The sequence below is a fragment of the Peromyscus maniculatus genome, chromosome 10 (assembly GCF_049852395.1).
Source record: "Peromyscus maniculatus bairdii isolate BWxNUB_F1_BW_parent chromosome 10, HU_Pman_BW_mat_3.1, whole genome shotgun sequence".
Taxonomy (NCBI): domain Eukaryota; kingdom Metazoa; phylum Chordata; class Mammalia; order Rodentia; family Cricetidae; genus Peromyscus; species Peromyscus maniculatus.
The window spans coordinates 15,391,323-15,415,846 of record NC_134861.1 but is presented as its reverse complement, the minus strand read 5'-3'; the positions used below and the strand labels follow the sequence as shown (position 1 = coordinate 15,415,846).

The window sequence follows — 24,524 nt, the reverse complement described above, 5'->3', positions numbered from 1 at the left end:
CTTCTGCATGTTGTTTCTGTTTTCCCTGTCTGGTTCTACCTATTATCAGCCTTCATAGGTACCTGTGAAACAGATTTAATTTTGGAAACAATTGTGCATAGATGGATCTGTTGGGACCCTTTCCATAAAGGAAGCTGGGTCCTGATTGTCAGGGCTGGCCTATTTACATTCCGAGCAGAGGCGTCAGGAGTTTAGATCTGCCTACGGGTATTAAGCCCCAACCTTGCCTTGTGCTTCACTGTGGTTAAGTCTTCTCAGTTTCTTCCGCCCACTCCACTTCCCTTTTGGGTTTCTCAGATTATGGTGTTTAGTGGCTTCCCTAGAATTGGAAGTTGTCCAAACCCAATGCTGCCAGGGCCTTTTTCCTAGGACAGAAATGGGAAGCTCAGCCTTGAGGTGGACAGTGCCTTTCTTCCTCTACTTCTTTTTGTGTGGTATTCTCTCTGTCTGAGAACCAACTGCCTTCAGTGCTCATGATTTCTAGCTGCTATCGCGGCCCACCGTCTGAGCCACTGATACTTCTTGAGATATTCGCTGGGGTCTAGATCCCTAGCTCCTGGCCTCCTGGCCTCTCCCAGGCTACTCCTTCCCACAGTGGTATCCAGAGCATGGAGAGATCTTAGAGATTCCAGGAGGTAACTTCTGATACCCACACCCAGAGCTGGAAGGCAGCCTAGAAACTCATTCACTCAATGTTCTCTTTATGTAGTGAGCCCTAATCCACCCTCACTTGCTCTCCTAAATGTTGAGAGTAATGAAAAAAATCAGACAAGGCCCACTGTTCGAACACCGAGTCACATTCTCAGGAAAGAAACCCAGGTCAAACACATAAAAACAAAAAAACCATATCCAATACAGTATGGACATATGCATATACTTATATCCCATGTATATATAATCCACACACCCATATTTATATAAATATAAAATTTGTATGCATATACATGGAAGCACTTTATAAACACACACACACACACACACACACACACACACACACACACACACACACACAAGTGATAAGCATCCATGAGGGACATCAAGACAATGAGCAAGAGTGTCAAATTCAGGACACTGGACAAGAAGCAGATGGGAATTGAGAATGGGGTTGTGCTTTAGTGCAGAGGGGTCACGAAAGGCCTCCCTGGGCAGCAGGTATCCGAGCAGATCCAGCGGGGTTCATACAGATCCCAGAGGCCCTAGGGTGGGAAAGTGCTCTGAGCATTTGCATTCAGAATGAGGCCAGGCCACGCTGCAGGTGTGAAGCTGAAGCGGCTCACCTGTTCTGAGTGGGCACCGGGGCTGGGGGGCTGAAGGCTTTGTAGCCACTTCAGGGCTTACATTTTGTACAAAGGCTGGCCTTCCCCTCTTTCCTTAAACAGAAAGTTGGGGCTCAGAGGCAGAGAGGCTTAGGGCTGGCTTCTGAATACCGAGTTCAGTCACGGAATCTTACATCTTACTAGTCTTTTATTCTAATTCTAAACCCAGTACCATTGCTGTATTTGTAGGGCTGAACTTTCATAGCCACCAGGGTCTTTTCCTGTTCCCCTGGTGTCAATTAGCAGTGTGGAGAGGTGAGGCTTGGTGGATCTGGGCCTTCAGGTTGACTTGCCCTGAGGGCTCAGCACCTGCAGCCTCTGCTGGTATTTTTGCCCACCAGTCCGCACAGGAGTCGCCACAGTAATGTCCACTACTATCCAGTCAACCAGGCTGGCAAATCGAAGCATGCATCCAACCCAGTGCAGTTCTTGTTGGCACAGCAGGTCTGCACCAGCCTCTCTGCTTTCTGATGTCTCAGGAACGTGTACCTGTACCCCAAACTACATCCCACTCCACTTCCCGGTGCTGCACTCCAAGAACCTCACGGACCCCTCTCCCCACCCCTCGCAGGAGCTCTGTGGCACTGACAAAGCTTCTTTTAGGTTCCGGGGTCCCAGGTACGCCTCTCTGTTCCTTCCATTCAATTCTCGACAGCTAGTCCACCGGCCTCGCCCTACACAGCCACAGGTAGCTGGCTAGGTGGTTCCCTGCCCAGTTCCTACCACCCGCCCGGCAGGCTGGCAAGCGAGCCGGTGCCCACCGCGGAGTGCGCGCCCCGCCCAGGTGCGCTCGGGCGGCGGCGGGGGCGCGCGGGGAGGCGGGCGCTGGGGAGCGGCGCGCGGGCGCGGGGCGGTGCCGCGGTGGGCGCGGCTGAGCCAGCTCGGCGGGGGCGCGGCGCACCTTGCTCCCGCGTCCCGGCCGGCCGCGTCGGTCCCTCCCCGCGCCCCCGCCCGCCCGGACGCCTCCGGTCGCTTCCGTCCTCTCCTCTCGGCACGGCCGCTGATCCTCGCCAAGCCCGCGTGGGAGGACGATGGGTCAGCGCGGAAAAAGTGAATGAGGACGGCGGCGCCGCAGCCAGCGCCTCACTCGGCCGGCAGAGCCCCGAGCGCAGCCCGCCGGCTCCATGGACGCGCCGCACGCACTGGCGGCCAAGCCCCCCACCGGGTAAGCGGGTGCTGGAGAAGGGCGGGCACAGTTCTCTGCGAGGTGCTGAGTACTTGGGGCGCCAGGGTCTTGCATTGGTCACCGTGGCAGGCCTGGCCCGGGTGCACTTTCCGTGAGTGGTGCTGGTGTAAAAGCCCTTGTGTATAAATGTGTGTGTCGGGGTCGGGGGTGGGGGGCCGACCCTCTGTGCAGAACCTCAGCTTGGGGCTGCCTCCTGCCCCTTGTGATCGTGGCTGCTGCAGGCCGAGGGGACAACGGGACTTCGGGCCTCGGGCTCCAGGGGTGCCCGTCTGGTCCTGTGTGTGGGTTCCTCCAGCCACCCCTGGCAGGCCCAGTGGCCGGCTTGCACCCTGCCTCATGACAGGAGGGTACTTGGACACGTGAGGCCCATGTGGCCAGACGATCTTGGGAGGTGTGTGTGGAAGGGACTAAACAAACACTGTTCTTCGTGCTGCCCCCCCTCCCCCCGGTTGTATGGGGCCGGAAGAGGTAAGACCCCTTCATCGGACCAGGAAAGCAGAGCTGTCATCCAGGTCTTCCGGTATCTTCTAATGTCCCAACCTCTTTAGTTTCTTTTTGCTGTTCCCACACCTTGGCGGCAGAGATTGCCTGTCACAGTGAGGATTTTACTTGCAGAAAGAGAAACTTGCCTAACACAGGTCCAGCAACCTTGCCCTCTAACACCTCCCCAGATCGTGCCCACTCGTGCCCATCCCTGTCGGGACGGTTGGCAACCCCTGTGGACTAGGTAGATTTCAGAGAGTGCCATGGGGCCGACCTTTGACCTCTGATCTCTGGAGCAAATGTGTCATGAGTGTTGCGAATGGAATGAGTTGGGGTGGGCCCGCACCTGCTCCCGGAATGGCCCACTTTCCACTTGAGCAACTGGGTTTTCTGAGGCAGCATTGGGGACAACAAATCTCTTTTCTTTTGCAGTTATGTCCACTGACTCACCCTGTCCTTTGCCCATAGATGTTGTTGCCCACGTGTTTATAAAACCCTTCTAAAGCAGCTCCTTATTATTTCTTAAAAATCTCCCCTGGAGGCTTCCAAAAAAGTAAGCTACACTAGTAACTCATAACCTTGAAGCCAAGGAATGTTGAAAAAAAAAAAAAAGACTCCCCCCCACTATACTTAGGTGTGGTTATATAATTCCTTTGAACAAACAGATTCCCCTTAAAGAAAATAAATACGGGAATCCTTTTTCTTGGTAGCCGGAAATCCCAACATGACCTGGGGAGATGTAAACAGAATTGCTTTTACATTTGTGGCTTTTCTAGATTTATTACATAAGTGTGTTTAAGGGAATTGAATTATTGGATCACATTTTCCTATAAAAAATATGAATAGAATATTTAGGAGGTCTGCAAAGTTTCTTAGAGTATCTGCAGAAACCAGTAAAAGAGTCTGGTAATAGTGAAACCACCCTCCTCAGACTGCTCCCTAAGAGGACAACCTAGGTCCGCCTTCCTCACTTCGGGCCACCAAGGAAAACCAAGGACTTATACCATGGTGCAGAGTGTATGAGGCGTGATGCCCAGCATCCCAAGCATATTGTTTGCTTGCTTCAACCTCTTCGTCCAGGAAATGTAGATCTATTTTTTGTAATGTCTTTTATTGCCATTTGTCACTTGTTTATACTTTGAGTACAGAAACACCAAGAAAGTATAAAATATGCTTTTATTTTTTTCAACAGAGATTACAGGTTCGATATAAAGTATCTTGTGTTAAAATTTGAAGGAGGAAATGGCACTAGGATTTTGGATATTTTATATTGTTTAGTTGTATTGCTTGCCTCTCATAAAGGATTGTGGCATTTTGGGGCTTCACGGTGTTATCGGAGGCAATTCGATTTTGTTGGCTTGTATCGGAAATTACTGTTTTCTTTATCTTTTGAGAATAGGCGGTGTTTGCAGTGTGCTTGAGGGAAGTTTGTTTTCTATCTGATACTAAAGAGGCTAGTTATAAAATTAAACTTTGTGTAAACTATCATTTTCCCATGTGACAGCAGACAACTGATGTAATGAGTTTGTTATTATTGACAAAAACTCCTCAGTCCTCCTTGTGCTGTGTAGACTGTTTGGAATGGGCAAGAGATTGCATATTATAAAGTGTGGATTAGTGAAGGGACAGATGGGCTGGTGAATGTAAAATCATCTCCTTAGAGCGTTATCTTTGTTAAGAACACAAATGCAAATTTTACTTGGATTGAAATCATATTTTTCTTAGTAATTCCATTAAAGCAGTGACTGTGACGTGTGTCTGTCTGGGGAAGGCATTCTTTTAGGAAGGAGATTGTGTGTAGACTTGATGTGTTGCTTAGGGAATTTTAGAGCTCATTTTTTAAAGGGCGTGGTGTGTGTGTGTGTGTGTGTGTGTGTGTGTGTGTGTGTGTGTGTGTGTGTGTTTGCAAATGTGGCTGGCTGCACACATGAGTGCAGATTAAGAAGACAACCTGGGAGTCAGTTCTCTCCTCAGGTTACGACTAGTCAGAAGTGATAGCTGGTGGAATATTTTAGAATACAGATTTAAGCAAATTGCTTTTGGGTGAAGTTTTAAAATATAGTTAAGCCCATACTTAATGTATTTTAATGTATCTGTTTGAGTATGTGGGATCCATCTTAGAAGTTGGTTGTTATAGAACTAGAGACTGAATTCTGTACTGAACACCATGTAAATAAGGGAGAGTGTTTGGCATTGGCAGGATAGTAGATATTGATTTTTTTTCTATAGAGAAAATGCTTAATTGTGTAGAACTAGAAAGTATCCATTTACATGAAATTTCAAAACTGGGTACATCTGAGCAAAGGCTGAGTTGCTCATTAAAAATTAGTGAACTTCACAAAAACGTAGCTTTACTTATTTGTATGCATATATTTATTTTAATAGACTTAATAGAACAAGAAATAATTGAAAGAAATTGAAAAAAATTAAGTGGGTGACTTTTTGTTGTTGTTGTTGTTGTTGCTTTGGGATATAGAGTCTCTCTATGTAGCCCAGAGTGGCCTTGAACTTGTGATCTTTGTGCCTCAGACCTCTGGGATGATAGGCATGCATTGCTATGCCCAGCTCAAAGTGGGCAATGTGAGACACTTCTTACCTGTCAGCAGCCAACACAATATCAAGAAAGAGGGCCTATCTGTTTTAATGGTAATATCACCAGCCATACTCATGTTTTGTACCAAACCATTCAGTGTTTTGATAGTAAAGAAATAGTAACTACATATCATAAGACATTTAGATTTGCTTTTGGAGAATGGACTGGGGAGTGTTGAGATCCTTAAGAATGAGAGAATAAGGATTATCTGTTACAAAACTTCAACACTAAATTTGAGCTACATTTTTAAAGATGTTACTCTGAGCTCTTCTTTATTCCATCAACCCACTTAAATAACATTTAGTTTACGGTTTGGAGAGTACTCCTAGGATTTTACTTTTTGTAGTCATGTTTTTTATCTATGAGGAATTATACATTTACAATATCAAATAATTACAGATCATTTTTATTACATCAGAATAGCTGTGTTCAGATGATGGATCTGAAGGGCCATGAACATTGCTTCAAAGATACATGCAAACTGTTGAATCACTCCTGTCTCTGGGATTCTAGAATGCAGTCCATCCTTTGGTTTTCTCTCATGATCTCCCATGCATGGGCATATTAGATTATTACTGGGTGGCACTGTGACCTGGAAATATGACAATCCCCACATTTATGCAGGCTTGAATTCTGTGGCCTCTTTAATTTGTGACTTGCAAAATGAGGTCGTAACTTGTGTGCACCCAATTATATGTCTGTAATTATTAAGAAAACAGTGATTATAGGATGTATCTGTATCCCATAATAACTGCCTTAAGATACTAGGCCTTTTGAACTTTGTGATTGAATTTACAATTATATTTGCTTTTGCAGCTGATCAAAAGTTTTCAAAACTGATCAGAAATATTTAATATCAAATCAAATTTGAAATACACGAACAAGGTTTTATTTTAGACTTGAACTAAGTAGACACATTCAACAGACAGTGTATTTACTGTGTCCCTTTGGCCCCATTCACATTGAACGATGGGGTTGTGGATTTTGTGGCTCTACCTAGTGACGTGTTTTAATCTGTGTTGCTCTCATATTGCACCACCCACTGAAAACTTACATATCTCCTCCTGCTTGTACTTTTCTTAAACTATTTGCATTGACTTATATTGTTGTTATAGATTATGTATCTTGTAAAATAATTTTCATTTATGTAAGTGAATTGTGATCTGTGTGTCTGCAGTCTTCCTTCTGTCTTGCCACTGTGTGGTTGAAGGGCCTCTTACAGGTTTCCATTCGCCTTCCCTGCTTCCACCACTCTATATTTCTGACTTTTCCCTTGCTAGGGGGACATTATGTATGCTTGACAAGGTTTCAGTTGCCTTTTATAAAGCTTTCAAGACTTGTACTCATCATTCTAGACCCACGGTGGTATGTATGCACTTTACAGTGACAAATGGTGATGCTTCTCCAACAGTACACACATTCCCCATAGTCCATCCCCTGGGCCTTTCCCATGTTTCTGAGCAAGTCTCTTTATAAGATAGCTTTTTCCCCCAGCCAGCAGCACCCTGTGGTAATTTAGGATTTTAAAATCATCTGTCTAGTCTCCCTCAACAGGAGGTAAACTGCTCCTGGCTAGGACCGTGTCTTCCATAGGCCAAGTCCAATTAAAATAAGTTCCCTAGCCAAACTTTTTTTGTTTTTGTTTTTCTAGACAGGGTTTCTCTGTGTAGCTTTGGCCCCTTTCCTGGAACTCAATCTGTAGCCCAGGCTGGCCTCAAACTCACAGAGATCCACCTGCCTCTGCCTCCCAAGTGCTGGGATTAAAGGTGTGTGCCACCACTGCCCAGCCAAACAAGAAACTTTAAGATCAACTGTCAAAATATGTTTTACTTAGGCTCATTTGATTAGACACATTCCCAGGTCACAGGTGTTTTTACATAAATGCTCTTGTAGATCCACTTCCCATCTACACCAAACCAAGTGATGGGTTTTGTTGCTGTTGTTGCTGTTTTTATTGTTTTGTTGTAGTTGTTTTTTTAGGGAGGGTTCGAAACAGGGTTTCTCTGTGAAGTTTTGGGGCCTGTCCTGGATCTCGCTCTGTAGACCAGGCTGGCCTCGAACCCACAAAGATCTGCCCAGCTCTGCTGGGATTGAAAGTGTACGCCACCACCAACCGGCCCAAGTGATGCATTTTAAAGACTCCAGCTGAAGCTGGGCATGGTGGTGCCGGCCTGCAGTCTCAGCTACTTGGGAAACTGAGGTGGGAAGATCGTAAGTTCAAGGCCAGTCTGAGCTATAGACTCAGTCATAGTGTCTTCTTGGGTTCCAGAGTGAGTTCAAGGCCGGCCTGGGCAACTTAGACCCTTTTTCAAAGCGAAAAGCACAAGGAAGGGTGGAAATGTGGCCTAAGATAATCTCTTAGGATTCTCACTTGGTGGTATAGCTCCCCACCCCCAGAACCTAAAATCAATCAATCAAACAAACCAACCCTGCACACAACAACAGCAAAACACTACCTTGAATTCATTTAGAGAATTCAATAAGCCCTTATCCCATTAAAAATTTCCAACTGTAAGTCACTGAACTCAGGAGTCCTACTCCTCTCCCTCCTCCTTCTCACCATAGCTCCTGTCCAGTCTTTGCTGCTCTAGAACCCAGTGAGGGAGCCATTGTTCTAGGGCAAGCTCAATGTTGCTCCAGGCACAAGGCAGCAAGGGTACCCATTCTCTTTTATGCACCAGGAGAAGGTGGGGTTAGTGGGTACCATTCTAGGTGACTAGGACTTTTGCTTGTTACTCCTGTTCTCCTGTGGGAAGCAGAGAGAAGACTGGAAGGAGATTTGGATGCTGGTGGTAGTGTGCACCTCCGATAGCATGGTCTGCAGCCCTGACTAACAGGGCTCTGCATGTCAGTCAGCTGAACTGTCTGATCTCACAGTGCCGTCCTGTGTGAGTGGCCAGTGCACCCGGAGGACAGAGTTCTTCACCTGGCCTGTTTTCAGCTCATTTTAAATGTAAGTTACTCGGTGCGGCTTAGAGGTCGAAGGTGACAGGTCAGGATTCTGACTGTGGTTTCTCAGTCTCTGGTGGCCACGGCAGCATCTTCCCTATACTTCCGCCAGTGTTGCACACTTTTCCCGTCACTTTGCCCTGGCAGCCTTTCCTTCTGTCCCAGGATGGTTCCTGGAAGCCTTTAGACGACGTAGGCTTTCCATCCCAGGCCTCCGGTGACTTACAGAAGTTAGTTGACTGGCATTTCCTCTTGCATCTCCAGGCTTTCCCCTGACAGAACCCTGGTAGGAATTGTGACTTTAGTCGGCTAATCTCCTCCCCACCGAATTCAGAGCTCCTCAGAGGCAGGCACCCTCTGTGTTAGTGTCATCTGCCTGTGGCACAGGAGACAGCTGTCATCCAGTAAACCAGCTCCGCTTCCCATTTGTGGCTGGATAAGGTAGAACTCAGAGGGGCCTTGTGTCACATGATTCAGTGTGTTCCCAGCATGTGCCGGATGCCTCTTTCAAAAAGACATTTTTCAAAATGGCATTTTCTTAAACTCTCACATACCTTTGTTTCTGCCAGACTGTGTGTGAACAGACAGATCAGCTGGCACTGTGGGTTCTCGGCTCTGACAACGTTTGCCAGCGATGTGGCCCTGTTCTGCACCGACTTGAGAGGTGTCAGATGCCTTATGGAGGAACTTGGAGCAATGGTGGCTTTGGGAAAGTATGTCCATTTGTAGCTGATTGTCCAGTGAGTGGGCTGGGGGTGATCCCAGCTTATCACAAAGCTCCTGCCTTGCCTTGATGCTTTAAAATGGCCAGCATGTGGTTTTGCCATGTTCTAGCCCCAAAGAGGAGCAGGTCGCAGAAGCACCTGCCCTTTACTTTGTGACACAAGTTGTACATATCTCTTTTATACATGTGGCCTTGGCCCAGCTCCCAAAATACAGTCATTAAGGGGAGACTCAGCATAGGGGGACGCAGCCCCTGACAAGATGGTGTAGTGAGGGATAGGAAGAGCTTGACACAGTAGACTGACGGGACAGGTGATCTCATTGCACATGTGACTCTTCTCCCTCCTACCAGGGCCCTCAGAAGTCAGCTGTCAGGAGGTATGCCCAGATGGTTTCTAGCCTGCACTGAGAAATGCATCCTTATTTTGCTCAGTTTATAATTGGCAGGAAATGGGCCTGAGCTTCACAGAATGGCTATGTGTTGGCCTCCAGAAGCTGGTGGTTCTGATTCTTGTCTCCACATCTGAGTGTGGAGAAAATGCAGACCCTTCACCCCGCCATCTCTTCAGGACTTTGGAGACTCAGAGCACAGGAGTTCCCTGTCCATCCCCAGGAGGAAGTGACATTTAGACAGTCACCCAAAAAGATGGAAGGGAAGTAACCAGGCCTTTCTCTCTGTCGGATGTTGGGGGACTGGCATGCTTTGACTTTTATGATTTTCATCTTCCATATTCATGTCCTACCAAGTTCTTTTTGTTCATGGTGTACAGCAGTCTAAAGTTGAACAGGTTGGGGAGAGAATTCCCTAGCCAGAGCCATAGGCTAGCTGTGCTGGGGAAGTTGGAGAGCCTCTTGCCTTCCTCCTTAGAGAAGGCAGGATGAGCAAGGAATACCTGTTCTCCGATGACGAAGGTTGTCTACAAAGTTCAGCAACGTAAATACTGTGTGTGGCTGGAAGTCAGAGAACTGAACCTGAGATGTACCCAGGGCACTGATTTTCAATTCTAACTACATAGTCTGAGCAATTAAATACTTAAATAGCTTCCTCAATCAGTCCTGGCAGTGTTTCCCAAACTTAATAGTTTGGGAGTTGTTTAAAAATAGGTTTGGGTGGGAGTGATAATTCAGACATGAACACTTCTGTTCAGGTGGCTAGAACCTTGATAATTAAGAACAAAACTCACTAATGTTCATTAAACAAATGGTTAGCTTGCAAGCAGCTGGTGTAGTGTAGGTAGAATCTAGAGTTTGCCATTGTAAATAGTTCCTTGTCAAGGTTCCCATCTGTCTGGTCACCCATCTTGCTGCCACTAATTTGGTGTTGACTCGGTTTTAAGGTCGAAGTAAAACCTTGTCTGTCCTACTCAGTGTCTAAGTCACTTATTATGTGGTAATGGTCAGTTATGCTCTGGCAGCATGGTTTGTATGGAGAATGAGTTAGAGATCTCTTCCAGCCCTTACCAGATCACATGATAGTTCTCACGAGTGTTAGTTGGGGTACAGAACTCTCAGTGTTTCTCATGCTACATCAGCCCTCTAAATTCCTATCCTTAACTACTTCTCAGATGTTTTTGACTGGTGTTCATGGAGTGATTCATTTTCAAAGAAAATGCTCCAAATGAAGTTCATGTGCAAATTTCACAACATGAAGAACCATAATGAGAGGCTGGAATGATGGCTCCCTGGGTAAAGTGTTCACTATGCAGGCATGAGAGCCTGGGCTCAGAATTCCCAGTGCCCAAGTAAAAGCTGGGTGTGGTGGCATGCTTCCATAAAGTGCAGCATCAGGGGCAGAAACAGGCTGGCCCCTGGGGGTTGATACCCTCTCAGTCTAGCAGCTAGACTCTAGCTGAAACATGGAGCTGCCGGTTCAGTGAGACACCCTGAATCAAAAATAAGGGGGGAAGTGACGGAGGAAGATGCCTTGCATGGATCACACACACACACACTGGCACTCACACAGATGAGAGCACTCCCCCCCCACATCTACATACACACACACACACACACACACGCACGCACGCACGCACGCACGCACGCACGCACGCACGCACGCACGCACGCACGCACGCACGCAAGGGGAGGTAATGGAATCTAGTTTGTAAAGTAGACCAGTTTGAGTTGAAAACAACACTTCAATTTGAGAAATTTTCTTATTATTTTTCCATTTACCTACAATTTACATTTTTGGAATGGTAGTCTTTTGGGTTATAGTTTTTTTTAACTATTTATTTTTGTTTTATTTACATTGGTGTTTTGCCTACATGTATGTCTGTGTGAGGGTGTCAGATCTTGGAGTTACAGACAGTTGTTAGCTACCATGTGGGTACTAGGAATTGAACCCAGGTCCTCTGGAAGAGCAGTCAGTGCTCTTAACCACTGAGCCATCTCTCCAGCCCAGTTTTTTTTTCCTTTTTCCTTTTAAAGGAGGAAATTGAAGTGTTCTTAGGCTGTCAGTTAGGTGTGTTACCATAGTGGTGGCATGCTGTAGGTCATGTTGAGTCTTTGGACGCTCTGTGAGGCTTGACTCTTACAGGGTTCCCCTGGTCAGAAGGACAGTAGTAGCTTTCTTCTGGTTGGGGTTTCAATTGTCCTGACTTTCTAATCTGGCAGGTATCCCCTACACCTCATCCCTTGGTTCTACTGCTACACCAGTTGGAAACACAGAACTGAGGTTCCAAAGTCCCCTCTGCTGGGGCCTCTTCTGCTTCCTGCAGGAGGATGTGATACCCTGGTATGCTATAGCTTCTCACCAGCCTTTTAAGAAACAGTCTACCGTAAGCATCCACATGAAGCCTCTTGATATCTGTCACCTGCTGCTGTCCACCTGATGATGTCTTGCTACAGTTCCAGGAAGCACACCCCCTGAGACTCTAGATGGGACTTAGTTTCCTGAAGGAAGTATGCATATGTGGTAGGAGAGGACCCCCCTCAGAAGTGGGTGGATGCAGTGAGAGCATGGCTGAATTAATACAAGTTGGGCCCAGACTCTGCCTCCCATCTAGCAAGTGCTTCTGCCCTGATGCTGGCTAATGAATTAATAAACATGAAAAGCCTTCCTTTGTACTGATATGACTCGGCTCTCTGGGTCTTGTGCTGATACGTTTGATAGAGGTGCAGAATTCTGCCGTGTTCAGTAAATGCACTCCCTAAACTCATAGATTGGTTAGTTGTGTTTTCTTGTGTATAACTTTAGGCAACCCTCAGCGAGAGCTAGGTGATTCTCTAACTGTCCCTTTGTTGTTGGTAAGTGAATGTCACTGACAACGAGTGTACTTGGTACTTGTAGGGCTTCTAAGGGCTGATGTCCTTCTGCAGGGACATGCTAGACAGGGGAAGGATAGTGTGTAGCATTTTGGTGTGGCTCCTTTTTTAATATAATAAAAATTTATTTATTTATTTATTCATTCATTCATTCAACATCCCAGCCACAATTTCCACTCTCTTCTCTTCTCGCAGTCCTTCTCTGGCCTTCCCCATTGTATGCCTCCATTCACTTCTCCTCCACTTCTATTCAGAAAATGGTAGGCCTCCAATGGATGGCATATCAAGTTGCAATAAGACTAAGAACTTCCTCTTGTAGTTATACATAAGTCTACACAATTATAATAATAAAAATCTTGTATCACCTACCTCAATGTGGTATTTTTATTTCCTTTTTTCTTTCATTTTTCTTTAAGAAATTTTCTACTCACTTTACATACCACCCACAGATCCCCCCTCCTCCCTCCTCCCACCCCCATCATAGAGCCTTTGTCCAGTGACTGATGGAGGCAGATGCAGAGATCCACAGCCAGGCGCCAGGCTGAGCTCCGGGAATCCAATCGATGACAGAGGAGGGATTCTGCAGGCAGGGGACATGGAGATCATGATGGGAAGACGTGCAGAGATGACAGGCCACACTGGTGGAAACCCATGAACTGTGGACTGGTGGCTGTGGAGCCCCCATGGGACTGGACTAGGCCCTCTGGATATGGGGGGGGGTTGTTTGGCTTGAACTGTTTGGGGGCACCCAGGCAGGGGGATCGAGATCCATCCCTGGTACATGGACAGGCTTTGGGGAGCCCGGTGCCTGTAGTGTGAGGCCTTGGGCAACCTTGGTGCAGTGGGAAGGGGCTTGAACCTGCCTAGGCTCAGTGTGCTGGGCTCTACTGACTCCCCATGGGAGACCTCGATTTGGGGGATGTGGAGATATGGGGTGGCTTGGGAGGGTGTGGCTCTTACTGGGTTCTTGTGCCTGGTATTGTATCCATTCCTACAGCTCACTGGTTCTTATTTTTATTAGTCAGCTTCTTATTAATGTGACCATTACCTAAGATAATTAAGTTCTCAGGAGGAAAGATTTCTTGTGGTTGTGGTTTTCAGTGGCTTTAGTCCATGGTCTCCTGTTCCTGTTGCCTTTGGATAGTGGGAGTACATCGTGGTAGGGAGTGCTGTGGAGGAAGCTGCTCAGGTCATGGTGGCTGACTGGGAAGGAAACACAGGAAGGGAGGGCAGGGTCCCCAGTGACAGGACTCTCTCCAGCTGGGCTCACCTCCTTAAAGTTATGCCATGCCCCAGTAACACCAAGTTCAAGACCAAGCCATTAAAATGCCAGGCTTCTAGGGGCTCTCCAAATCCAAACATTACATTGCACACTGAGAGACACAAAAGTGGAAAACCATTCCTTCTTCGTGGCTAATGCATTTCTCACCTAGAGTAAGTTGTTTTTGTGTTGAATCTTCTCTGCAAATTAGATTCTTAGCTCTGTGGGGGTCTGTGCACATGGAACATCCCTCATCCAATCTTTCTTTTTTGGAGTGGAATCTGTTTGTGGTGATGTTGGATGGACTTGAGCAGAATCCTTGTTTCTGTTTTAACCAGTTGCTATAGCTAACTCAGGTGAAGGAGGAAGAGTATTCCCCTGACTCTTTAACTGTTGGTCTGTGGGAAACATTGCTCCTTACACAAGACATCTGAGCAGCAACCTTAGAGGAAAATTGTATGCTTGAAATGTTTTTTGGTGCTGACTTTTCAAAACTATAGGTCTCTTACGTCAGTGAAGACCGTTTAACAGGGAGCTTGGGGGAAGTGATGGGTTATTTGCCTTTAAACTGAGTTGGCCTTCATAATAAACTCCTGTGCCCTGAGGGGAGGGCTGCACACTCATTTGCATAAACATTTTTATTTCGAAAAGGCAGTGTTTCTGTAATGAAAAAAATGTTTATTGGCTTGAAAATGTGTTTATTTGTTTTAAATATGTCTAAGTGGTTATATGACTTTTGTGAAAGATTTTCCCCACCAGTCCCTCTTTCTTTTGTTAGTGATGCAAAGGCTAAGGCCCTGCTCTGTGGGTGCTTCCTGGTGTTGGGACAGTGAGGGATGCTGCTGCAGGACCATGGCTGTGGTTTGCATGCAGTTCTGGTCTCTATCATGCTGAGCCTGTGGAACTGTAGATCTTGAGGGGAGGAAAAGTAAGATCTCCCAAACCATCCTCGGCCACTGAGACACATGTAACTTGAACCAGTTAGCTAGTTTCCTTGTCCTCCAGGTCCTCTTGATTTTCTGGAATTACATGGATTATAGGATGTTTTTTAAAGTTTTTAAATATTATTTATTATTACTGTGTATGTGTGTGTGTGTGTGTGTGTGTGTGTGTGTGTGTGTGTGTGTGTGTGTGTTACAGTGCATGTGGGAGTAAGAAGAGGATTTTCCGGAGTTGCTGCTTTGTTTCTACTGTGAGTCTGAGGACTCAAACTTAGGCCATTAGGTTGATGTGGTCTTTATCCCCGAGCCATCGTGCTGGCCTTGGGTTGTAGAATTCATGAGATAATTTGACAAGGAGTAAAAGGATCCAGTGGAGTGCCTGCCATATGGTGGTTCCTCTTTTTTCCCATTACTTTTTTTCTACCAGCAAGCCATCAGGCTAAACAAAGGAGCAGACAGTAGGTACTAGTACAGGACACTGCCCCAGAGCGTGTCTGTAGAGAGACATTCACTACATTTCCCATTGTTTTCCCACAGTAGAGACACGGCCAATGCCACTGTAATAGGAAACTGAGGACTTGGTATAGTGTTCAGAAGGGCCTGCTGCTTTAACGCGGGAAAACAGCAGTAGGTGTTTGATAAAGATGGTAGCTTGTGTTCATAAATTGCTCCTGTGCAGATGTTATGAGCACAGCATTGTACATGGAACAGGTAGGCTGAGCTACTGGGGAAGTTCTGGGGTGCACAGGACAGGAAAGATCGGGGCTGATGGAGAAGCTCTAGAGACCCGTTTGTCTCTCTTGAGGAGTTTTGTCATCATTTTTGAGTGTGGACTGCACCTTGTATCTATCAGCTTAGTGACCCTGGCTGGGGGCTCAGTGCTCTGCTCCCAAACAGAAGTGTCTGCTCCATGTTTCTTTTAAGTTCTGTTCTCCTGGCAGTTGTCTGATTCCACGAAGACGAGGCCAGGTCCCATCCAGGATGAAGAGATAGCTGCCCTTAACAAGTTGCATGCCATCCTATATCCAATTAAAATGAGTGTGAAAGTACATCTCGGAGCTTGGTGTTTGTGTAGCACCATCAGCAATAATATTCAGAAGAGAAGCAACAAGAATCAGGACAATTTACCTAGACATTGGTGTCTGAGTGTTAGGTAAAATGCTGCACATGTGTATAGGTCATTCCAGAGGATATTTACATGTGTCCTGTTGGGAGCTGGACCAATAGTTAAACTAAACTATGAACAGTATGTATGTTCTTGTCACATGTAACATCTAAGAGTCATTAAGAAGTTGCCTTGCCTTTCCTGAGGCCCCACTGTCCAGATGGGGCAGGGTGCCCTATCCCACCAGTGATGATGCCACCTTGATACGGCACAGTAACTTGATGTAGGGTTTTAGACAGTGAAATTTTCCTTTCTCATTCAATTGGGTTTTATGTCCTCAGACTCTATAAGGGGTAAAAAGCATTTATGTATATCTTTGACCTCTGCAAATGAATATTAGAGCATTACTCTGAGATTATAGTGTTTTGCATTAACTCTGTAAGGAGGCTTAGAAAAGCATTAGTCCATTATAGTATTTTAACCCTCCTACTTTATAAAGTATAGGGTATATAGCAATAATGGAGGCAATAGCTCATTTTGAAAATGCAGGCCTGTGAATATGTTATCATAATTTTAGTGTTACATTGGAAACACTGAACTAGTGATTTCATATGTGCCAGAGCCTAGTTCTGCTGCTGCCTGGCAGGTGTCTGTGTCCAGCTCTGATAATCATGCTTGGTGCTGTATGTGATGCCCCTTTTTAAAAATAGATGCAAACTGGCAGTAGAAGTTACTCATCAAGAGGTGGAATGAGCCCACATTAGGGCCCTATATATAGTTTGAAAGCATGGTTATCAAGACACTTGTGATCCTTTAGTGGGAGAGAGCGCTTTATCAGTTTACATGGCAGTAGAATGTGGGTATGGCTTGAAAGTGTCCTCCAATCTTTATAGGTTGGAGATTTTAATTCCCAAATTGATATCTTAGCAGAGAGGTATTTGGGAGGTAACTGGGATTTAAGACCATGGCTTGGGGACCTCATGCTTACTTTAGTGGCTTTTCAGAAAAGGTAGCAGGAGCCCGGTTAGCCCACGAGCTTGGCTTTATTGCACAACCATTCAGGACACAGCTGTATCAGATGCTAAGCAAATGCGGGTGCCATGCTCTGGACTTCTCTGTCTCCAGAACCATGGGGTAAGGGAATCTGTATTCTTTGTAGGTTTCCTAGTCTGTGACATTCAGTTACAACAGCAACGATGTCTGGGAGTGGGACTTCTTGTCAGGGTTCAGCACTAGGGAAGGTGTTCTTGCTTTATTCACAGGTTTCTTCCAAACTTACTCCTCAGAGAGTGAGGTCAGGTTTTTACCCTTGTTCACTAAAGTTCTTTCATAAGGGCCTTTTTTTAGCACAAGGCACAGGGGCTGTCCTCAGAGAGGACATAGGAATTGAGTGGGATGCGGGTGAGGGGAGGTTGAGGCAGTGAAGAGCAGGCAGAAGCAATCAAGGGCAAAGCCTGGCTATTGCTGCTGAGAAATGATGCCTTTGTGAAGCTAGGGATGGGGCGGGGCGGGGGGTGGGGGGGGTGTTAAGAGCTTGTGAGGTTGAAAATTGGATAAGGTATAGCTAAGGGGATCACAGAAGGGTACCAACTGGCATGAACAGAAGCCACGGGACTGACGAAAGTGTCGTCACCACCATGTAAGTCAGTAGCAAGGGTAACACGTGACTTAGATGCCTGCATCAGGAGTCCATTGTGGAGGGCCAGCAGGTGGGCAATGCAGAACACGGCTTTATCTTGATGAACCGGGAATCGGGCCAGCATTTTTGAGTACAACAGGATACTAAATGGACAAAGGTTGTTCTCAGAATATTTCATGATTCCAGAGAGAGAATAGAGGAAAGAAAAAGGTGGAGATTAGCTGGGTTGTGGTGACGATGCCTTGGCTCTGCTGTCTCATTAATAATGAAGTCGGTATCCTGAAGCGGCTCTCGTCTGATGAGTCCTGGATGGTAGGGTGCTGCCCTGTCCCACAGTCATGGCGGAGGGAGTGTAGTCGGAAGTGTTAAAACCTTCACAGTGCAGGTGTTGGTGTCTTGGGCAGATCACAAAGTGGGAACTGGGCAGAAGCCCAGGGTCTGAAAAGTTTCATAAATTTCCTTAGGGTGGGAATGGGTGTGTTGTATTCTGACCACAGGATAACGATTCATCATATGTGACTGTCAGCAGGTGCCTCTATCTCCTTGAAGACTGATAAGCTTTGTGATTGGCCATGGGGTCAGGACAGCTGCTCTAGTATATAGCTGAAGTAAGGGGGCAGGCGGGGCTGGGCCCTGGTGATATCAGCCGAGAGTGTAGACATTGGCAGGGTCTAATGTCTTCCTGTGTGTCCTCACCTTTACTTCTCACAAATACCTCATGGGGTGGATTCTAATCCTATTTTAAAGGCAAGGACTGTGGAACACAGAGGGTTAACTCTCATGACCAAGAACAGCTAACTTGATACGTTCACCTATTAATTATGTTGATGTAATCTCATTCCCTCCTCAGATATTCATGGATAACATGCTGGAGGGCCCCGAGGGAAGTCCAGACTCTGAGGTGAAAGCAGGGAGGAGATCAGGGAGGAACAGTGAGAGCTCACTCAGGTCCTTGGAATGCAGGTGACCTGGGAGGAAGGCTGGGTTTACTTAGGCTGTGCTTGGTCCTTGGCGTGGTTGGCTTGGAGTTTGGCACAGTTTATTCTTTTATTCCCCTGAGAAGGTATCCATCCTGCTTACCCAGTGTTTCTGCAACACACAGGTGGTAATGACACAGTAGAGGACATAGACCAAGGACTGTGAGTGTGCACTGTTTATTCTAGTACACTGTGCATCCTGCTCTTTGAGAAGTGGGGGTGTCTGAAACTTAAAGCAAGCAAGAATGGAAGCCAGTGAGCTTCTGGGCAGAGATTTCAGAGTTACTCAGATTTAGTCTGTGCATTCATCTGTCCACAGTGAGGTAAGCATGGCTTTGAGAGTGAATCCCTGCTTCAAGAAGTTCAGAACCTTGTGGAGACACCCAGGCATACCATGAGAAGGATGCATACAACTTTGGACTTCTAGACCCAGAGCAGGTCACCTGAATCACTGAGTATTTATTTTTCTTAGATTTTTGTCATTCATCCCCCTCAGTAGATCTGTTTGCAGGACCATTACACTCCCCGTTTTGGAGCTGAACATACTGAATCCAGAGAGCTTGAATAGCTAGTTTAGGGTAGCCCGGAAACAGTACCACACATCACACACACACACACACACACACACACACACACACACACACACACACACACACAGCATTTCTATTGTTAATACCACCTGTCCTCTGAACAGGACTACCAGCCTCCACTGGCTCCAGGGCCATAGGGCCCATCCTTACTTGCAGTGAGTGGGGAAGCCACAGGTGTGTACCCCTGGAACCAATGCTGGTGTGCTGGGATTTATTAATCCTGCAGGGGTCTCAAGCTTATGACTTTGGGAAGAAATAGGAACAGACAGGAAAAGATGAGTAAAGTCTAGATTACTTTGGTCTCTGATTATTATTCTTTTTGGTTCCACAGCAAATTTGCATTAAAATGTCTTTGTTTGTTTGTTGGCTTAAAAAAATTTTTTTATACAATATATTTTTATCATACTTTTCCTCTCCCCCAGACTTTCTACCTACTTTCCCTTAGCTGTGCTGGGATTTTGTCTGGCTTGAACTTATTCAGGTCTTATACATGATTTCACAGTCTCTCTGAGTTCATATGTGCATCAGCACTGTTGAGTCTGGAAGATGTTCTGTCCTTGGAGAATATGATGCTTTCTTAACAGACACCTTCATACCTTCTAGGAAGCCAGGCAGTGGGGACTGACTGCAATTGCTGGGCTACATTACTTCATTTCTCAATGTCTTAAGAGTGCTGAGCCCTGTGAGGGGTGTGCGTGTGCGTGTGTGTGTGTGTGTGTGTGTGTGTGTGTGTGTGTGTGTGTGTGTATGTATGTACAGACCATGGAAGGTTGTGTTGACTGGTCTTTGAGAGGGTGTGTTGTGGCCTTACTTGTGGCCCTAGGAAAGAGCAGAATAAGACTACATGCTCTTAAGCAGTGCCTGCCTCTAGCTGTCTTTTCTTGGCCACATCATATGTACCATAAGGGACTCTATTCAGATGGTTCTTCCTGCTACAGGAACTCTGTGATGGGAAGAGTCTTGGAGGGGAGTATTTAGGAGTAAGTGGAGGAGATCTGAAATGACAGAAGTGAGTCATTATACTGAGATGAGCTGATTGGACTGGAGAATTAGAGTCTACTCTATTCTACACAAGCAAGTCCACTCTAAGCTTGCTTTTAGCTGTGGATTGTCTGGGATCCTGGATGCTATACAGAATGCTCTCTGATGATGTTATTTAGGTCATTACTGTTACTTCTGGGGTCTGTTTAATGATACTTGATACATGTCACTTGAATTTCATGAATTTCATTCTTTACTTTCCAGGTGGAGAATAGCCAATGTACTGATTAAAGACATCAAAGTAAGCTGGGCATTATAATTCCCATCTGTTATTTTAGCACTGGGAAGGCTGAGGCAGAAGAGCTATGAGTTCAAGGCCAGACTGGCCTACATAGTGAGTTTCCAGGGCAGTCTGAGCTACAGAGGAAGATTCTATCTCCAAACCAACAAACTTCAAATAAATCAAGCGTGGTGATGTCACCCACCTTGCTCAGTTATCTGCCTTTGTGCTGGGTTGTAAAGCTCCTTGGGGCTGGCTCTATGTAGGTAGCCTGTATGTGTGGATGGTTATTGTTTACTGTTATGAAATCACATCTGATCACAAAGGAAAGTGACTGGATTTAAGACAACAGATAGTAGTGATCTGTTACTTTGTATCAGTGTCCTAGAACTGTGCAATGGCATCAGGAAGAGCTTTTCTAAATGTGACATAAGCTCCCTTGTTGCAGTAGCTCTGTGCAGTCATTCATATGAAATGGCTGGGAGATGGCTCCAGCTTGGTTAACTTACAGTGGGATGCCTCAGCTCTTTGCGGTGTGGCCATCTTTCTCTGTGTGCTTGGGTGTCCTCACAGCTGGTACCTGACACCTGCAGATGACCAAGTGACTTGGGGGAATGAAGGAGGAAGCTGTAAGGCCTTTGTGACCTAGCCTCCAAAGTCACACATGATAGCTCCGAATTCTGTTAGTTAGGTACAAATCACTAAGTCAAGACCATGCTGGGGGGCGTGGGTGGTTGTAGCAGCTACTCTAAAACACCTGTTTGGGAATTTCCATGGAGCAATCCGCTGAATCACCTTCTTCCAAAGCAACTGTCAAGACCCTATTGAGGATCCACTAATAACATCCATCAGGGGTCCAAAGAGGTGACTTTTATAACCAAATCCCACTTGAGGTGGGATGGGCACAAGGCGTTCTGATAGTTGTTTTTCTGTGTGCAGAGAACTGCATGTGGTTATTATCATTACATGAGTATGTATCATTGTTTTCATAAACATTCACAAAATGGTGAAAGTTTGCCTACTGTTAATAACAAGGGACAACAAAACCCTCAGATACTGGAAAGTGAGCAAATATCTCAGTTTGGGTTTACCCTTGTTATCCTCATGTTGTTCCTGATAATGTCCATTTGCTGCCATTTTTAATGCATTTCACATATTCATCCGTGTTGCTTAGAGAGAAGGCAGCTGAGCCCAGATTGCAGGCAAGCCCTTGATGGGCTCAGCACTCTCTGTGAGTAGTCAGCCAAGGGCTTCAGGAACACTCACGGTTAAAGGACCAATTAGTTCTGCCTAAGTGTAGGGCCCGGATATGTCCAGATTACTTCTGTGAAGGGCCATCTCAGAAAATCTGATGTGTGTTTCCTCACCATAGTCACCATGTTAAGTGTTTCTCTTGCAGCCAGCAGTTCTGGTATTCCGGTATGCACCTCCACAGTCCCTCCTCCCCTTCCGCTGTCTGGTGCTGCTGTCAGTCTATGTGTGGCTGTCTGTATGTGGCGCTGCGCATCGCAGTACTCTGCTTTGGTTATGTTCTTTCGCTGAACACAATGGTTTCGATATTTACTCTCGTGTGGCAGGCACTTCTGGGCTTCACACTCTTTATTGACAGGCACTGATCCATGCACTAACTTGGAACAGCTTGTCTAACCATTCTCCACTTGACAGATATTTGGGTGATTTCCAGGTTTCCTATAATAGGTAAAGCTACTGTGACCATTCACATACAGGCTCTGTGTGACATGTATCCCCTTCCTTTTGGGTCAATACTTTGAGAAGAAAGGTGGGGTCATATGATTGATGTGCTTTTAATGTTTTAAGGAACTTCTGCCCAGTCGTACATTCCACCAACTATGCACAGGAATTATATTTGCTAGGCTGGTTTTCCCCCATTTTAATGTGTATGAAACTTACTGAATTTTTCATGTAAGTTTTTTTGTTTGTTTGTTTTGTTTTGTTTTTCAAGACAGAGTTTCTCTGTAGCTTTGCACCTTTCCTGGATCTCGCTCTGTAGACCAGGCTGGCCTCGAACTCACAGAGATCCGCCTGCCTCTGCTGGGATTAAAGGTGTGTGCCACCACCGCCCGGCTCATGTAACTGTTTTGATTTGAAATGTGATAAATGTTTGGTAGCTTTCTTCAGAAGGACAACAGCCTTCTTTATAAGGGCACCTTGTTTCCAAGCATGGGCTGTGTGGCAAGTGTGTGAGGCATAGGCCTCTCCCCCACATGTGCAGAGTGAAGAATCAGTCTTCCTTTGCGGCTCTAATTCTCAAGTGGCTGAATTCCTTGAGCCAAGGTTTCCTCTTTCCAGTTTCTAGTATTCCTTGTGCTGGTCATCCAGCTGATGACGCACACACCCTGACATTAACCTAGCCTCTGCTGTTTTGGGATTCAGTACTAGATGTCGGTGACTTGGCTCTTTAGAAGGCACACACAGTTGGTTGTAGTCATGCAGGTTATATGCTGTTGCTATTGGTGAGATGTGGCAAGAGGGACAGGCAGTCAAACCCCAGGGGAGGCCTCTGCTAGAGGGAGTGCCCCAGGGCTTCCTTGGAAGATTAGTATGCCTGTGTAGGGAGGGGCATGTGCTTGACAACAAGGTCAGGGTTGGATCTATGGGGAAGTGCCGTTCACATATTAATGGTTAGTGTCATTATTTTGGTAATTCAGTCTTCCTGAAACTTGAAAGGAGAAGAAAAGACTGATATGTGAGGAATGTTACTGGGAAGTAGTCTAGGGTGGTAGGGGAGCCCCAGAGGTTCAAGCTGGCTGAGGATAGGCTTGGGTTTGACTTCAGGAAGACAGCCACGCATACTCCTCAGTGCCCTTTCTCTTTGTATTTATGCTTATCTTTGTGGGTGAGGGTGCAGTTAAACCTTTTGCTTAAGATTTAAAGGAAGACTGAACACAAGTCTGTCAATGATATTAACAGGTTTTGTTTTGCTTTCCTGAAATCGGCTCCTTGAACTGTGACATTTGGTAACTCACATGATCTCTGCTGGGAAGATCTTAGTGATAGGTGTTGGGGTAGGGGTGTTCCAGTCTGCTTAGCCTCTTGGAACCAACGTGTCCCAGAGATCAATAGCCAGATTTCCAAGGAAAAAGAAATGGTCCTTTGTCTTCTGGTAGCCAACAGCACATGGCACACATAATGATATTGTGACTTGGCCCTCCACTGTCTCTAGGATTGGTGTTTGTGTTTGACTGGATTTTTTCAATGTAAGTGTGGACCTTGAACAATCATTGCTTCTCCACTTCAAATGTTAGTCCAGCCACCCTGAGGTGAGGCCGATGCTGCTCCAGTTAATATCCTACTTCCCAGTACCTTCTGAATGGGTGCCTCCCAACACCATTTTCTTGCTTTTGTGCTCCTATTTTTTTCTATACCCCATCTGTTTCCCCAAGGCTTTAATAGGGCCCATATGCAAGGATGGTAATAGAAACAGAACTAGCAGAGCAAGCCAAACAAACAAACAGAGAATGGAGAGAGCCTTTAGCTATGAACACAAGCAGTGTGCTGTGACTGAGCATCAGTTTTGTCTTAGCATTTCTGACAAGCTGAGCATAAGGGAAACAATGATTTCCGTTATTCTAATTATTAAACGTAGGACATATTCTGGTTCCCCAAAAGCGGCGTGTTACTTTTTCTGGTACTAAGGGGTAATCCCTTGCAGTTGTTTGGTCAGGGCCCTGGACTCCCATCCATTTTGTGGCCTGTTGGAAAGGTTTACTCAGAATTTCCAGACTCTGTAAGCATACCTACTGCATGTGGAATGGGATAAGTGGTTGATGGTATAGTGTGAGCATTTGTGGAACCATACTTCTGTGGGTATGGTGCTCCATTGAGTCAAGAGCATGGGGCTGCCTGTGCTGGGCTCAGTGGCCTGAGCAGTGAAACTTCCAGTAGAAAAGGCATAGTAGCATAACAGGAACAAGGAACAGAGGCATGTGATGAGATTTATTTATTTATGGATGGCAAGAAAGTTGGCATTGCATGAAGGGAGGCCAGCAGAAAGAATATCTGGGCAGGATCTCTCATAGAGGCCACACAGCAGTGTAGCCCATCGGGAGCTTTGACCAAAGGCACTGGAAGAACATGAGGGACCACTGGAGCCTATCTTAGAAAACTAACTCTGGTAGCAGTCAGGGGGTGCTGGGAGACAAGAGCTTGGGCTATGCTGTGGCAGCCAGCCTAGAGGGAGGAAAAAGGAGTTCTGAGCTGCCTCAGGAAGGAGGT

At 46.1% G+C, this 24,524-nt stretch overlaps 1 protein-coding gene across 8 annotated transcripts in view; it reads left to right on the top strand.

The window, feature by feature from the left end:
• Positions 1 to 2,184: 2,184 nt before the first annotated feature.
• Positions 2,185 to 24,524, top strand: part of Cobl (cordon-bleu WH2 repeat protein) — a 242,784-nt gene continuing 220,444 nt past the window's right edge. For 3 of the 8 annotated variants that reach the window (XM_076546019.1, XM_042285599.2, XM_042285597.2), the window contains exon 1: positions 2,211 to 2,481. In XM_076546019.1, the coding sequence (XP_076402134.1) occupies positions 2,441 to 2,481 (41 nt within the window). In that variant the 5' untranslated portion in view covers positions 2,211 to 2,440. Of the gene's footprint in view, positions 2,482 to 24,524 lie in introns of all 8 variants that reach the window. The other 5 variants (XM_076546020.1, XM_042285598.2, XM_042285600.2 and 2 more) reach the window with 4 other exon arrangements.